The sequence below is a fragment of the Salvelinus fontinalis genome, chromosome 40 (genome assembly GCF_029448725.1).
Source record: "Salvelinus fontinalis isolate EN_2023a chromosome 40, ASM2944872v1, whole genome shotgun sequence".
NCBI classification, from domain to species: Eukaryota; Metazoa; Chordata; class Actinopteri; order Salmoniformes; family Salmonidae; genus Salvelinus; species Salvelinus fontinalis.
Genome location: NC_074704.1, coordinates 30,307,649 through 30,324,982, shown reverse-complemented (window position 1 = coordinate 30,324,982; position 17,334 = coordinate 30,307,649). Strand labels below are relative to the sequence as shown.

Sequence of the window (17,334 nt, the reverse complement as noted above, 5' to 3'; positions counted from 1 at the left end):
AGCCACTCGTCTTTAAGTTTGGAAATATCATGTAAAATGTTGTATCACTACTTTATGTATAGACCTACCGCAGCCTGTTGGATGCTTCACGTATGTCTCATTGTTCTGTGTTTATAGCTATTTGTTTCAGGTATGCTTGACACAAACATTTCACACACGCCTTTTCCAGTACTCAGGACAGCTCTCTTTATGGCATGGAAAGTATTCTGGAATATTGCAAATTGGTGCTGAGGGTAGGTCATGATGATCATAGCTCATTCTTTCATTCCCGTGTAAGGTCTTCAACTGAAATACACCACCCATAGGTTTCAATCCAGTCTAAGGGCAAGGGCTGGCATTCAATCAGATCAGCTTGATATTTAAAGGTAATTTCCAATTGAGAACGAGGGAACATTGCCTATGGGCTTGAATCCCGGCCAACGTTGCTCACTGAACTACCTCAACACCAGCAGTGGAGAGAAAATGTATTGAGAGTCAAACACTTTAAAAGCATATGATTTATTAAGAACAAATTTTCATCAAGAAACTACAATGACGGCAAAACATTTAGGATGGGCGACATACAAAAAAGGAGTGTTTACTTGACGTTTCAGGCTGATGATACGACAAAGCATTTGAAATGACTCATGTTCATTCTTAGACGGTGACAGACAACGTATGTTTTTTGGGTTAAGAGACAAACTTGAAACCAACCTTTCACCAATGTTTACTGCACTCACATGGCAACAAAATAGTACAGTTCTAAACTTCCATTCAACATGGAAATGTTAACAAACAAAAAGCAGGAAGGCGGCCATTTTGTATGGTATTTACACAATACATTCTTCCCACGAGGCATCTAGTAATTTCCATAGCATGAGAAACACATTGGCACTGGTGAAGTGCTAACCTTTTCCTTTTTGACTTGGAAGAATAAGGCCCTGTTCAAACCCTTCTAATGCAACCTTGTTTGTGCACAATCACTGATCTGACAAAGTTGGATAGGTGGAATTTAGGCTACTTTCCACTGTGTCGTTAGATCAGTGGTGAGGGTCGGAAGGAAGGATGCATTAGAACAGGGCCTATTGTACCAGTCAATACACCCTGAGAGAGTTCCTAATAAATCATTGGAGAATGTGATAGAGACAGATTTCAGTAGAACAGAGCATGGAAAGAATACTTGAGTGATTCAATCAGTACAATGTAAATACCAGCCCACAAACGGGTACCATTGGGACCAAGGTGGCAGTGCCAACCAAAAGACACTAGGCAGGAAACTCGCATAGAGATATGTCTTGAGAAAGGCTACATCCCACAATGTCAAGCATTACATTTATATTTATTTACACAATATTATAAAATCACCTCAGGGTCATATTCATAAAGAGTCTCAGAGTAGGAGGCAAAACTGATCCTATATCAGCACTCCTCTGAAAACGGACCATCACATCAGTCAGTGTGCTAGTTCACATTATGACATGGCCATAAATGTCCACTAGGGGGCAAAAGAGCTTCAAATTAACTTGTTTTGCTGCTAATTTCCTGCCCAGCAACCCAGAACTCCAACTGTTACTATGGTAAAGCTATCCCCATAGGCTTGAACTTTCCCATATCCACAGATCTGGGATTAGATCACTAACCTCAAATCCTTTATCCATGAAGGGGAAATTACATAAAACGTGTCTAGGGGTAACTTCTACCTCCTGTGAAAAGGTATTCCAACAGGCCAGATGATTTGGAACAAGGTAGAAGTTAACCTAACAACTGATCTAGGACCTAGGTGATTATACCAATCCTAAGTAGTGCACTATGTAGGGAATAGGGTTCTATTTGGGATGAAGACCATAGATCATCTCAGACGTATAAAAATAGAAAAGGCAACATTGACATCTCCCATCATTCCAAGTCAGTACCATAATTCACACACATAAGAGACATCTTAGCTTTGCCTGAATATATAATATAATGTAACCGTCATCTCACTGCTGTTCACTCCTCTGATATGGGTGGTGAAAGAGGAGGGAAACGGGGATAGACAGAGACACAGAGAGAGAGACGAGTAATAGAAAGATAGAGGGGAATTTAGTCTCTGAATAATCTTTGACAAAGGAAAGACGAGGGTTGGATTGGATTCCCCGTTTCCTTTATCGATGCCTCCATCCATTTCATCATCCATCGTTCATCCCCAGGAAGGAGTGGGTGAGTGTGGTAGAGTCGTGTAGTGAAGAGGTCCGTACTCAGAGGGTGAAGAAGAGGATGAGAACAACTACCATGATGACCACCAGTACTCCGATGGCACACCACTGTCTCCTACCTGAGAGAACACACACACACACACACACACACACACACGTCAAAATCACGAGTGTATAGGCTAGAGATGCTAATATGTACTTGCCTGCCATTGCCTGAGGGCCACTGAATAGTTGTGACGGCGGCGGCGGCAGTAACGGCGGCGGCAGTAACGGCGGCGGCGGCGGCAGTAACGGCGGCGGCGGGAGCAGTGACGGCGGCGGCGGCGGGAGCAGTGACGGCGGCGGCGGCGGCGGGAGCAGTGACGGCGGCGGGAGCAGTGACGGCGGCGGGAGCAGTGACGGCGGCGGGAGCAGTGACGGCGGCGGGAGCAGTGACGGCGGCGGGAGCAGTGACGGCGGCGGCGGCGGGAGCAGTGACAGCGGCGGCGGCGGGAGCAGTGACGGCGGCGGCGGCGGGAGCAGTGACGGCGGCGGGAGCAGTGACGGCGGCGGGAGCAGTGACGGCGGCGGGAGCAGTGACGGCGGCGGGAGCAGTGACGGCGGCGGCGGTGGGAGCAGTGACGGCGGCGGCGGCGGGAGCAGTGACGGCGGCGGCGGCGGGAGCAGTGACGGCGGCGGCAGTAGTGACGGCGGCGGTAATGGCGACGGCGGCGGCGGTAATGGCGACGGCGGCGGCGGTAATGGCGACGGCGGCGGCGGTAATGGCGACGGCGGCGGCGGTAATGGCGACGGCGGCGGCGGTAATAGCGACGGCGGTAATGGCGACGGCGGCGGCGGTAATGGCGGCGGCGGTAATGATGGTGGCGGTAGCGGTAATGATGGTGGCGGTAGCGGTAATGATGGTGGCGGTAGCGGTAATGATGGTGGCGGTAGCGGTAATGGTGGTGGCGGTAGCGGTAATGATGGTGGCGGTAGCAGTAATGATGGTGGCGGTAGTAGTAATGATGGTGGCGGTAGTAGTAATGGTGGCGGTGGTAGTAATGGTGGCGGTGGTAGTAACGGCGGCGGCGGGAGCAGTGACGACGGCGGCGGCGGCGGGAGCAGTGACGACGGCGGCGGCGGCGGGAGCAGTGACGGCGGCGGGAGCAGTGACGGCGGCGGGAGCAGTGACGGCGGCGGGAGCAGTGACGGCGGCGGGAGCAGTGACGGCGGCGGGAGCAGTGACGGCGGCGGGAGCAGTGACGGCGGCGGGAGCAGTGACGGCGGCGGGAGCAGTGACGGCGGCGGCGGGAGCAGTGACGGCGGCGGCGGCGGGAGCAGTGACGGCGGCGGCGGCGGGAGCAGTGACGGCGGCGGGAGCAGTGACGGCGGCGGGAGCAGTGACGGCGGCGGGAGCAGTGACGGCGGCGGCGGCGGGAGCAGTGACGGCGGCGGCGGCGGGAGCAGTGACGGCGGCGGCGGCGGGAGCAGTGACGGCGGCGGCGGCGGGAGCAGTGACGGCGGCGGCAGTAGTGACGACGGCGGGAATGGCGACGGCGGCGGCGGTAATGGCGACGGCGGCGGCGGTAATGGCGACGGCGGCGGCGGTAATGGCGACGGCGGCGGCGGTAATGGCGACGGCGGCGGCGGTAATGGCGGCGGCGGTAATGGCGACGGCGGTAATGGCGACTGCGGCGGCGGTAATGGCGGCGGCGGTAATGGCGGCGGCGGTAGCGGTAATGATGGTGGCGGTAGCGGTAATGGTGGTGGCGGTAGCGGTAATGGTGGTGGCGGTAGCGGTAATGGTGGTGGCGGTAGCGGTAATGATGGTGGCGGTAGCGGTAATGATGGTGGCGGTGGTAGTAATGATGGTGGCGGTGGTAGTAATGGTGGCGGTGGTAGTAATGGTGGCGGTGGTAGTAATGGTGGCGGTGGTAGTAATGGTGGCGGTGGTAGTAATGGTGGCGGTGGTAGTAATGGTGGCGGTGGTAGTAATGGTGGCGGTGGTAGTAATGGTGGCGGTGGTAGTAATGGTGGCGGTGGTAGTAATGATGGCGGTGGTAGTAATAATGGCGGTGGTAGTAATGGTGGCGGTGGTAGTAATGGTGGCGGTGGTAGTAATAATGGCGGTGGTAGTAATAATGGCGGTGGTAGTAATGGTGGCGGTGGTAGTAATGATGGCGGTGGTAGTAATGGTGGCGGTGGTAGTAATGATGGCGGTGGTAGTAATAATGGCGGTAGTAGTAATGATGGCGGTGGTAGTAATGATGGCGGTGGTAGTAATGGTGGCGGTGGTAGTAATGATGGCGGTAGTGGTAATGATGGCGGTGGTAGTAATGGTGGCGGTGGTAGTAATGGTGGCGGTGGTAGTAATAATGGCGGTAGTAGTAATGATGGCGGTGGTAGTAATGGTGGCGGTGGTAGTAATGATGGCGGTGGTAGTAATAATGGCGGTAGTAGTAATGATGGCGGTGGTAGTAATGGTGGCGGTGGTAGTAATAATGGCGGTAGTAGTAATGATGGCGGTGGTAGTAATGATGGTGGTGGTAGTAATAATTGCGGTAGTAGTAATGATGGCGGTGGTAGTAATGATGGCGGTGGTAGTAATGGTGGCGGTGGTAGTAATGGTGGCGGTAGTGGTAATGATGGTACTAGTAATGATGGTACTACCATGTTTTATTATTCTTCATTATTTTATTACAATGTATATTGTATACATTGTTGCTTAGGCAATATAGACGCATTGTTTTTCATGTCAATAAAGCAGCTTGACTAAGAGAGAGAGAGGGAGACAGAGGGAGGGAGACAGAGAGGGATGGAGACAGAGGAAGAGAGAGTGATATTAAGGTAAAGAGAGGGAGACAGAGGGAGGCAGAGAGGGAGGGAGACAAGAAGAGAGAGAGTGATATTAAGGTAAAGAGGGGGAGACAGAGGAAGAGAGAGAGTGATATTAAGGTAAAGAGAGGGAGACAGAGGGAGACAGAGGAAGAGAGAGAGTGATATTAAGGTAAAGAGAGTGAGAGAGGGAGACAGAGGAAGAGAGAGAGTGATATTAAGGTAAAGAGGGGGAGACAGAGGAAGAGAGAGAGTGATATTAAGGTAAAGAGAGGGAGACAGAGAGAGACAGAGGAAGAGAGAGAGTGATATTAAGGTAAAGAGAGGGAGACAGAGAGAGAGAGAGGAAGAGAGAGAGTGATATTAAGGTAAAGAGAGGGAGAGAGAGGGAGACAGAGGAAGAGAGAGAGTGATATTAAGGTAAAGAGAGTGAGAGAGGGAGACAGAGGAAGAGAGAGAGTGATATTAAGGTAAAGAGAGGGAGACAGAGGAAGAGAGAGAGTGATATTAAGGTAAAGAGAGTGAGAGAGGGAGACAGAGGAAGAGAGAGAGTGATATTAAGGTAAAGAGAGGGAGACAGAGAGTGATATTAAGGTAAAGAGAGGAAGAGAGAGAGTGATATTAAGGTAAAGAGAGGAAGAGAGAGAGTGATATTAAGGTAAAGAGAGGGGGTGTGACATGGTGTTGTACTTGTCGTCTATGTGAGAGAGAGAGAGAAGAACTGACAGAGATGGAGCGTATGTATGTGTGTTAACTCACTGCTGGTCATGTGGGAGACTTTCTCCATCTTCTTGAGGACAGAGTCCATCCTAGAACCCGTCTGGTCCATCTCCTCTCCAAACTCTCCTAGCATTCTGGAACATACAGGACAAAATAGGTGTTAGACACACACATTCATGTTCTTATCCAGAGCGACTTACAGGAGCAATTAGGGTGAAGTGCCTTGCTCAAGAGCACAAACAGATGTTTCACCTAGTCGGCTCTGGGATTCAAACCAGTGATCGTTTGGTTACTGGCCCAACGCTCTTAACCACTAGGCTACCTGCTGCTTACACACACACACACACACACACACACAGACAGAGGCACACTTAGACCATCGAGACACACTGTAAACTGTCTAAAACACCCCTAAAATACTGGAACATACAGGAGAATCACAAACAATGAACACACGTAATGTACACACTCACTGAACCCTTCAAATACACACGTCTCAGCATGGGAAGTACACTGTGAGATTACATGACAACAATGGAATTCACATGTAAACGTTCAGTACACACAGAGGCTCCTTCAACCCTTTAAAAGCACGCACATACACTGGAGCAAGGCGGTTAACTCTCAACAACAACTGCTGCCCGGGCGCCGATGACGTTGATTAAAGGCAGCGTCTCTGATTCAGAGGGGTTGGGTTAAATGTGGAAGAGACATTTCGGTTGAATGTATTCAGTTGTACAACTGACTAGGTATCTCCTTTCCTCACACACACGAGGCAGCTATTTAAGTCGGGATAACCAGTGGAAGAGGGAGGGAGGTGTGGTCCCTTAAGGGTAGCAGGTGGAGAGGTTCCAACCCCTATTCCCTTCCCTTCCCTTGACCCTCACCACCAAATGTGTGTGTGTGTGTGTGTGTGTGTGTACACTCACACAGCCTGCTGGTCTAGTTCATCTCCGATGCGTCCTGACATGTCTTTCAGTACTCTGATGCTTCCTGTCACCAGCTCCAACTGCTCATCCTGGTCCTGCATGATCAACTGTGGAGAACACCTTCATCATCATCATCCTCCTCCTAACCCCAACCGTAGCTTCATGTCCACACCGCAGCCCTAAACCATCATCACATGAACCACCATCTTGTTCCTTGTATATCAAGGAGACACAGAAACCTTCCCGCTGACCCTCTTCCCTCCAATCTACCTGCTGTTGTTCCTGTTGATCCTGGATGTATCTGGAGTTGGTTGACACCAGGTGAGACTCCAGACCATCAGACCTGTCCTGCCCAGAGGCACCCATCAGAGCCTGAGATAGACAGACACCAACTGATGTTACAACGTGTGAGACAGAGGAAATGCCTGCATAAGTCAACGTGTATCAAAATAAAGGTGTGTAGCTTAAGAGAGAGAGAGTGAGAGAGAGTGAGAGAAATAGTGTGTAGACAGGCAAACCAACCTGTCTGTTCTTCTTCTCTGCCTGGGCCACAACAGAGGGACTGGAGAGTTGCTCCTTCATCTCCTACACACAACACACAGTGTCAGCTACAGTAGCGACAACAACACACAGTGTCAGCTACAGTAGCGACAACAACACACAGTGTTAGCTACAACAACACACAGTGTTAGCTACAACAACACACAGTGTTAGCTACAACAACACACAGTGTTAGCTACAGTAGCTACAACAACACACAGCGTTAGCTACAGTAGCGACAACAACACACAGCGTTAGCTACAGTAGCTACAACAACACACAGCGTTAGCTACAGTAGCGACAACAACACACAGTGTTAGCTACAACAACACACAGTGTTAGCTACAGTAGCTACAACAACACACAGCGTTAGCTACAGTAGCGACAACAACACACAGCGTTAGCTACAGTAGCTACAACAACACACAGTGTTAGCTACAACAACACAGAGTGTTAGCTACAGTAGCTACAACAACACACAGCGTTAGCTACAGTAGCGACAACAACACACAGTGTTAGCTACAGTAGCTACAACAACACAGTGTTAGCTACAGTAGCGACAACAACACACAGTGTTAGCTACAGTAGCGACAACAACACACAGCGTTAGCTACAGTAGCTACAACAACACACAGTGTTAGCTACAACAACACACAGTGTTAGCTACAGTAGCTACAACAACACACAGCGTTAGCTACAGTAGCGACAACAACACACAGCGTTAGCTACAGTAGCGACAACAACACACAGCGTTAGCTACAGTAGCGACAACAACACACAGTGTTAGCTACAGTAGCGACAACAACACACAGTGTTAGCTACAGTAGCGACAACAACACACAGTGTTAGCTACAGTAGCGACAACAACACACAGTGTTAGCTACAGTAGCGACAACAACACACAGTGTTAGCTACAGTAGCGACAACAACACACAGTGTTAGCTACAGTAGCTACAACAACACACAGTGTTAGCTACAGTAGCTACAACAACACAGTGTTAGCTACAGTAGCGACAACAACACAGTGTTAGCTACAGTAGCGACAACACACAGCGTTAGCTACGGTAGCGACAACAACACACAGCGTTAGCTACAGTAGCGACAACAACACAGTGTTAGCTACAGTAGCGACAACAACACACAGTGTTAGCTACAACAACACACAGTGTTAGCTACAGTAGCTACAACAACACACAGTGTTAGCTACAGTAGCGACAACAACACACAGTGTTAGCTACAGTAGCGACAACACACAGCGTTAGCTACAGTAGCGACAACAACACACAGCGTTAGCTACAGTAGCTACAACAACACACAGTGTTAGCTACAACAACACACAGTGTTAGCTACAGTAGCTACAACAACACACAGCGTTAGCTACAGTAGCGACAACAACACACAGCGTTAGCTACAGTAGCTACAACAACACACAGCGTTAGCTACAGTAGCGACAACAACACACAGTGTTAGCTACAGTAGCGACAACACACAGTGTTAGCTACAGTAGCGACAACAACACACAGTGTTAGCTACAGTAGCTACAACAACACACAGTGTTAGCTACAGTAGCTACAACAACACAGTGTTAGCTACAGTAGCGACAACAACACAGCGTTAGCTACAGTAGCGACAACAACACAGCGTTAGCTACAGTAGCGACAACAACACACAGCGTTAGCTACAGTAGCGACAACAACACACAGTGTTAGCTACAGTAGCGACAACAACACACAGTGTTAGCTACAACAACACACAGTGTTAGCTACAGTAGCTACAACAACACACAGTGTTAGCTACAGTAGCTACAACAACACAGTGTTAGCTACAGTAGCGACAACAACACACAGCGTTAGCTACAGTAGCTACAACAACACACAGCGTTAGCTACAGTAGCGACAACAACACACAGTGTTAGCTACAGTAGCGACAACAACACACAGTGTTAGCTACAGTAGCGACAACAACACACAGTGTTAGCTACAGTAGCTACAACAACACAGTGTTAGCTACAGTAGCGACAACAACACAGCGTTAGCTACAGTAGCGACAACAACACAGCGTTAGCTACAGTAGCGACAACAACACACAGCGTTAGCTACAGTAGCGACAACAACACACAGTGTTAGCTACAGTAGCGACAACAACACACAGTGTTAGCTACAACAACACACAGTGTTAGCTACAGTAGCTACAACACACAGTGTTAGCTACAGTAGCTACAACAACACACAGTGTTAGCTACAGTAGCGACAACACACAGTGTTAGCTACAGTAGCGACAACAACACACAGCGTTAGCTACAGTAGCGACAACAACACACAGCGTTAGCTACAGTAGCGACAACAACACACAGTGTTAGCTACAGTAGCGACAACAACACAGTGTTAGCTACAGTAGCGACAACAACACACAGTGTTAGCTACAGTAGCGACAACAACACACAGTGTTAGCTACAGTAGCGACAACAACACACAGTGTTAGCTACAGTAGCTACAACAACACAGTGTTAGCTACAGTAGCGACAACAACACACAGCGTTAGCTACAGTAGCGACAACAACACACAGCGTTAGCTACAGTAGCGACAACAGATTACACACCGTAGATTTCATCCAATCAAATGTAGCTGTAGAAATCTCCTTTTCTTTTCAGTTATAGAGGTAGGGAAAGGGAAAGGGGTATACCTAGTCAGTTGTACAACTGAATACATTCAACTGAAATGTGTCTTCCACATTTAACCCAACCCCTCTGAATCAGAGAGGTGCGGGGGGCTGCCTTCATCGACATCCACGTCTTCGGCGCCCAGGGAACAGTGGGTTTACTGCCTTGCTCAGGGGCAGAACCACAGATTTTTTTCCTTGTCAGCTCGGGGATTCAATTCAGCAATCTTTCGGTTACTGGCCCAACGCTCTAACCACTAGGCTACCTGCCCCCCCCCCCCCCCCTCCCCCCATCTCAAACCACTAGGCTACCTGCCGGTGACAGACAGGTAGTGATACTACACAGTGTTACCTGTACGGCCTGCCGTGTCCGCTCCACAAAGTCTCTCCTCTCCTGCAGCTCATTCTCCCCCAGGCGGAACTTCCCCGGGTTGGACTCAACGATACCTGGGAGAGGGTCAAGGCTCAGCACACACAGATCTCAGGGTTCTCCTCAGAAATTGTTAGGAATGTGGTTCTGCCGAGTACAGCAGGCAGTGCCCCCCTTTGGACTCAAGAGATTTGTTTTTGAACACCTGTAACTATACACACAGGCCTACGCTCTACACACACACACAGGCCTACGCACTACACACACACACACACAGGCCTACGCACTACACACACACACACACACAGAGGCCTACGCTCTACACACACACACACACAGAGGCCTACGCTCTACACACACACACACACAGAGGCCTACGCTCTACACACACACACACACACAGAGGCCTACGCTCTACACACACACACACACAGAGGCCTACGCTCTACACACACACACACACAGAGGCCTACGCTCTACACACACACACACACAGAGGCCTACGCTCTACACACACACACACAGAGGCCTACGCTCTACACACACACACACAGAGGCCTACGCTCTACACACACACACAGAGGCCTACGCTCTACACACACACACACAGAGGCCTACGCTCTACACACACACACACACAGAGGCCTACGCTCTACACACACACACACAGAGGCCTACGCTCTACACACACACACACAGAGGCCTACGCTCTACACACACACACACAGAGGCCTACGCTCTACACACACACACAGAGGCCTACGCTCTACACACACACACACAGAGGCCTACGCTCTACACACACACACACAGAGGCCTACACTCTACACACACACACAGAGGCCTACGCTCTACACACACACAGAGGCCTACGCTCTACACACACACACCTCATTCATATCAGCTGTCCTGCTCCAGATATCATAGTCTAGGACTCAGTTGGTCTTTGGGCCAGTTTGTGTGTGTGTATATATATATACACTGCTCAAAAAAATAAAGGGAACACTTAAACAACACAATGTAACTCCAAGTCAATCACACTTCTGTGAAATCAAACTGTCCACTTAGGAAGCAACACTGATTGACAATAAATTTCACATGCTGTTGTGCAAATGGAATAGACAAAAGGTAGAAATTACAGGCAATTAGCAAGACACCCCCAATAAAGGAGTGGTTCTGCAGGTGGTGACCACAGACCACTTCTCAGTTCCTATGCTTCCTGGCTGATGTTTTGGTCACTTTTGAATGCTGGCGGTGCTTTCACTCTAGTGGTAGCATGAGACGGAGTCTAAAACCCACACAAGTGGCTCAGGTAGTGCAGCTCATCCAGGATGGCACATCAATGCGAGCTGTGGCAAGAAGGTTTGCTGTGTCTGTCAGCGTAGTGTCCAGGGCATTGGAGGCGCTACCAGGAGACAGGCCAGTACATCAGGAGACGTGGAGGAGGCCGTAGGAGGGCAACAACCCAGCAGCAGGACCGCTACCTCCGCCTTTGTGCAAGGAGGTGCACTGCCAGCGCCCTGCGAAAATGACCTCCAGCAGGCCACAAATGTGCATGTGTCTGCTCAAACGGTCAGAAACAGACTCCACGAGGGTGGTATGAGGGCCCGATATCCACAGGTGGGGGTTGTGCTTACAGCCCAACACCATGCAGGACGTTTGGCATTTGCCAGAGAACACCAAGATTGGCAAATTCGCCACTGGCGCCCTGTGCTCTTCACAGATGAAAGCAGGTTCACACTGAGCACATGTGACAGACGTGACAGAGTCTGGAGACGCCGTGGAGAATGTTCTTCTGCCTGCAACATCCTCCAGCATGACCGGTTTGGCGGTGGGTCAGTCATGGTGTGGGGTGGCATTTCTTTGGGGGGGCCGCACAGCCCTCCATGTGCTCGCCAGAGGTAGCCTGACTGCCATTAGGTACCGAGATGAGATCCTCAGACCCCTTGTGAGACCATATGCTGGTGCGGTTGGCCCTGGGTTCCTCCTAATGCAAGACAATGCTAAACCTCATGTGGCTGGAGTGTGTCAGCAGTTCCTGCAAGAGGAAGGCATTGATGCTATGGACTGGCCCGCCCGTTCCCCAGACCTGAATCCAATTGACCACATCTGGGACATCATGTCTCGCTCCATCCACCAACGCCACGTTGCACCACAGACTGTCCAGGAGTTGGCGGATGCTTTAGTCCAGGTCTGGGAGGAGATCCCTCAGGAGACCATCCGCCACCTCATCAGGAGCATGCCCAGGCGTTGTAGGGAGGTCATACAGGCACGTGGAGGCCACACACACTACTGAGCTTCATTTTGACTTGTTTTAAGGACATTACATCAAAGTTGGATCAGCCTGTAGTGTGGTTTTCCATTTTAATTTTGAGTGTGACTCCAAATCCAGACCTCCATGGGTTGATAAATTTGATTTCCATTGATAATTTGTGTGATTTTGTTGTCAGCACATTCAACTATGTAAAGAAAAAAGTAATTAATAAGAATATTTCATTCATTCAGATCTAGGATGTGTTATTTTAGTGTTCCCTTTATTTTTTTGAGCAGTGTATTTTCTTAACTCCATTTCTTGAACTGCATTGTTGGTTAAGGGCTAAGGGCTTGTAGTAAACATTTCACAGTAAGGTCTACACCTGTTGTACTCAGCACGTGACAAATAACATTCGATGTGATCCTTGAACTTGACGTTGGTGCTCATTGGTCCATTTACATGGAAGTGCCCTCATATAGCATACTCTGTCATCTTTCATTCATTTCCCCCGTTCTCTCTGTGTGTGTAAGCGTTGTGTTTATAAAGACAGAAAAAGATACTGATGGTTTCACTCAGGTCCTCCAGGTCCCAGTCTATGGCTCTGAGACAGTTCCTCAGTTCATTGGTGCTCCAGTCCAGCTCATCTTTGCTCACCTGCACAACAAACAAAAAAAACATTTAGGCATGTCAAACATGAGACGGAACACAGTGAAAAGTCAATGCTCACCTGTACATTATAGATAGAGTTACAGAGAACAGTAAGAGTACATATCAGGTAGGTAGGGACTGTACAGGCTACACTAGTAAGTCAGAGATTGATGATGACAAGCTGTTATTTTACATGCTGTGGCTGCACACATTCCAAGCTGTTGTTTTACATGCTGTGGCTGCACACATTCCAACCTGTTGTTATACATGCTGTGGCTGCACACATTCCAAGCTGGTGTTTTACATGCTGTGGCTGCACACATTCCAAGCTGTTTTTATACATGCTGTGGCTGCACACATTCCAAGCTGTTGTTTTACATGCTGTGGCTGCACACATTCCAAGCTGTTGTTATACATGCTGTGGCTGCACACATTCCAAGCTGTTGTTTTACATGCTGTGGCTGCACACATTCCAAGCTGTTGTTTTACATGCTGTGGCTGCACACATTCCAAGCTGTTGTTTTACATGCTGTGGCTGCACACATTCCAAGCTGCTGTTATACATGCTGTGGCTGCACACATTCCAAGCTGCTGTTTACATGCTGAGGCTGCACACATTCCACGCTGTTTTTATACATGCTGTGGCTGCACACATTCCAAGCTGTTGTTTTACATGCTGTGGCTGCACACATTCCAAGCTGTTGTTTTACATGCTGTGGCTGCACACATTCCAAGCTGTTGTTTTACATGCTGTGGCTGCACACATTCCAAGCTGTTGTTTTACATGCTGTGGCTGCACACATTCCAAGCTGTTGTTTTACATGCTGTGGCTGCACACATTCCAAGCTGTTGTTTTACATGCTGTGGCTGCACACATTCCAAGCTGTTGTTTTACATGCTGTGGCTGCACACATTCCAGTAGAAATGCAGTTAAGTTAAGAGGCGTGTGTGTCCAGTGTGTGTGTGTGTGTGTGTACCTGAGTGCCCTCCTCCAGAAGCTCCTCCCAGCGTTCGTAAAGGCTCCTGGCACGAGACAACGCCTTCTGGACCTCCCTGAGACAACACACACCGGTTAGATCAGGCTGTATCACAACCGGCCGTGATTGGGAGTCCCATAGGTTGGCCCAGCGTTGTCCGGGTTTGGCCAGTGTAGGCCGTCATTGTAAATAACAATTTGTTCTTAATTAACTGACTTGCCTAGTTAAAGAAAGGTTAAATATATACATATAAAAGATCAGGGCTCGCCAACCCTTTTCCTGGAGAGCTAACCTTGTGTAGGTTTTCACTCGAATCCCAGTTGTAACTAACCTGATTCATCTTATAAACCAGCTAATTATTAGAATCCCAGGTGCGCTAGATTAGGCTTGGAATGATCATTTACAGGATGGTAGCTCTACAGGAACAGAGTTGGAGCCCCGGGTTAGACACACATCATAAAAATACACATCACACACTTTTAACAAGGCCTTTTCTGCATTTCCCTGACACACACTTTAAACAAGACCTTGTTAAAGAGACAGTGAAAAATGCTTTGTTATATTTAACTATGTTAGCTACAACAATGTAGCAACCGCTCCCTGTCCGAGTCTTTTATACCAACATGTTTTAAGCAGACCACCATAGTCCCTGTGCCCAAGAGCACTAATGTAACCTGCCTAAATGACTATTGACCCGTAGCACTCACGCCTGTAGCCATGAAGTGCTTTGAAAGACTGGTCATGGCTCACATCAACACCATTATCCCAGAAACCCTAGACCCACTCCAATTTGCAAACCGCCCAAACAGATCCACAGATTATGCAATCTCTATTGCACTCCACATTGCCCTTTCCCACCTGGACAAAAGGAACACCTATGTGAGAATGCTGTTTATTGACTACAGCTCAGCATTCAACACCATAGTGCCCTCAAAGCTCATCAATAAGCTATGGACCCTGAGACTGAACACCTCCCTCTGCAACTGAATCCTGGACTTCCTGACCGGCAGCCCCCAGGTGGTAAGGGTAGGTAACAACAAATCCGCAACGCTGATCCTCAACACTGGAGCCCCCCAGGGGTGCGTTCTCAGTCCCGTCCTGTACTCCCTGTTCACCCACGACTGCACGGCCAGGCACAACTCCAACACCATCATTAAGTTTGCAGACGACACAACAGTGGTAGGCCTGATCACCGACAATGACGAGACAGCCTATAGGGAGGAGGTCAGAGACCTGCCCGTGTGGTGTCAGGACAACAACCTCTCCCTCAACGTGATCAAGACAAAGGAGATGATTGTGGACTACAGGAAAAAGAGGACCGAGCACACCCCCATTCTCATCGACGAGGCTGTAGTGGAGCAGCTTGAGAGCTTCAAGTTCCTTGGTGTCCACATCACCAACAATCTAACATGGTCCAAGCACACCAAGACAGTCGTTTAGTGGGCACGACAAAACCTATTCCCCCTCAGAAGACTGAAAAGATTTGGCATGGGTCCTCAGATCATCAAAAGGTTCTACAGCTGCACCATCGAGAGCCTCGTGACTGGTTGCATCACTGCCTGGTATAGCAACTGCTCGGCCTCCGACCGCAAGGCACTACAGAGGGTAGAGCGTATGGCCCAGTACATCACTGAGGCCAAGCTTCCTGCCATCCAGGACCTCTACACCAGGCGGTGTCAGAGGTAGACCCAAAAAATTGGCAAAGACTCCAGCCACCCTAGTCATAGACTGTTCTCTCTGCTACTGCACGGCAAGCAGTACCGGAGCGCCAAGTCTAGGTCCAAGAGGCTTCTAAACAGCTTCTACCCCCAAGCCATAAGACTCCTGAACATCTAACCAAATGGATACCCAGACTACCCCCCCCCCCCCCCCCTTTTTACACCGCTGCTACTCTCTGTTGTTATCATCTACGCATAGTCACTTTAAAAACTCTACCTAAATGTACATATTACCTCAACTAACCAGTACTCCCGCACATTGTACCAGTAACCCCCTGTGTATAGTCTCGTTGTTATTTTACTGCTGTTCTTTAATTACTTGTTACTTTTATTTCTTACTCTTACTGGTAAAAAAATATTAACTGCATTGTTGGTTAGGGGCTCGTAAGTAAGCATTTCACTGTAAGGTCTACTACACCTGTTGTATTCGGCGCACGTGACTAATAACATGTTATTTGATACTGCAATGTATTGTAACGACCCTGGGTTTATAAGCGCGGAAATCGACTCGCCGCTTGAGCATGCTTTTGCAGCCCAGTCGATAGCGCGCCGGACCTCGGGCTAGGAGGTCGAAGGTTCGAGACCTGCTCCCTGCCTGTTTCATTACAGTATCTATTCACTGATCCCAAGTTTAGCTATGTGGTTGATGACACAAATGTCGCAAGCTGGCGAAGCTGCATGCCCTCTACTCAAGACACAACAATCTCTCACACACAAAAACACAAACAAATACACGTGCCATCAACGCTTCTAACACCGCATGTAACGTTAGCCTAAGTTTCTAGGTAACGCGGAGAAGTAACGCCCTAACTTGACCCAAACAAATCTGTGTGGACACTCCGCACATCCCTGTCAATTTCACAACACCCCGTCAACTGCCCCGTTGCAATAGAGCCAAACTGGCAACCCAACTTTCAAGAAATCCTTTTGACACGAAGACTAGATTTCAACGACACCCCAACGCGAAGTCGCTACCTTAATGTCAACCTCAACCCGCACGTTGATTGAGAATCTAGCCTGTAGCATTAGCTAACAAATTAGCTTGCCACAGACAGGGTGATAACTTCTAAACGCCACGTTATCAAACGAAACTACCCCAAACGTCATATACATTCAACTTGTCCTGTAAGTAAACGGTATAGAAGTTGGTTGACAGTTCATTTAGAAACCCTTCCTTACCCCTTGACTACGAAGAACGGATCTTCCAGCGACATATTGGATACTTCAACGCCAAACCTGACGCATGCGCGCTGGAGCCCCGAAGCAGGACGCCAGCACGATGCACCGAGCTCCTCTACGTAGCTCCGCTGTCATGTGGCCATGGACTGTACTGTCATTTGGTACTGTGTCAAAGCTAGACAGTCAGGATTGTACATATCTGCTTTTGTAATGATATAACAGAGATGTAAATGCATATTATATATTCACTCAGAATAGAATAGAACAGCATGACTTATTGGTTAAGTGCTCCTAAATCCAGGCATCCCCTGAATAAAGGATGCATGCCCTTTACAGTTGCATGTATACACCT

The 17,334-nt window shown here is 49.0% G+C and overlaps 1 protein-coding gene across 1 annotated transcript; it reads right to left on the bottom strand.

Annotated features, from left to right (window-relative positions):
• Window positions 1–482: 482 nt before the first annotated feature.
• Window positions 483–17,132, bottom strand: LOC129839383 (syntaxin-10-like). Its single transcript, XM_055906796.1, is given in 10 exon segments — window positions 483–2,293; window positions 5,748–5,842; window positions 6,638–6,744; window positions 6,908–7,009; window positions 7,160–7,222; window positions 10,189–10,283; window positions 13,021–13,114; window positions 14,086–14,161; window positions 16,983–17,032; window positions 17,034–17,132. Coding segments are annotated over 10 exon segments (843 nt in total). The 5' UTR covers window positions 17,118–17,132; the 3' UTR covers window positions 483–2,216.
• Between the last annotated feature and the right edge of the window lie 202 nt (window positions 17,133–17,334).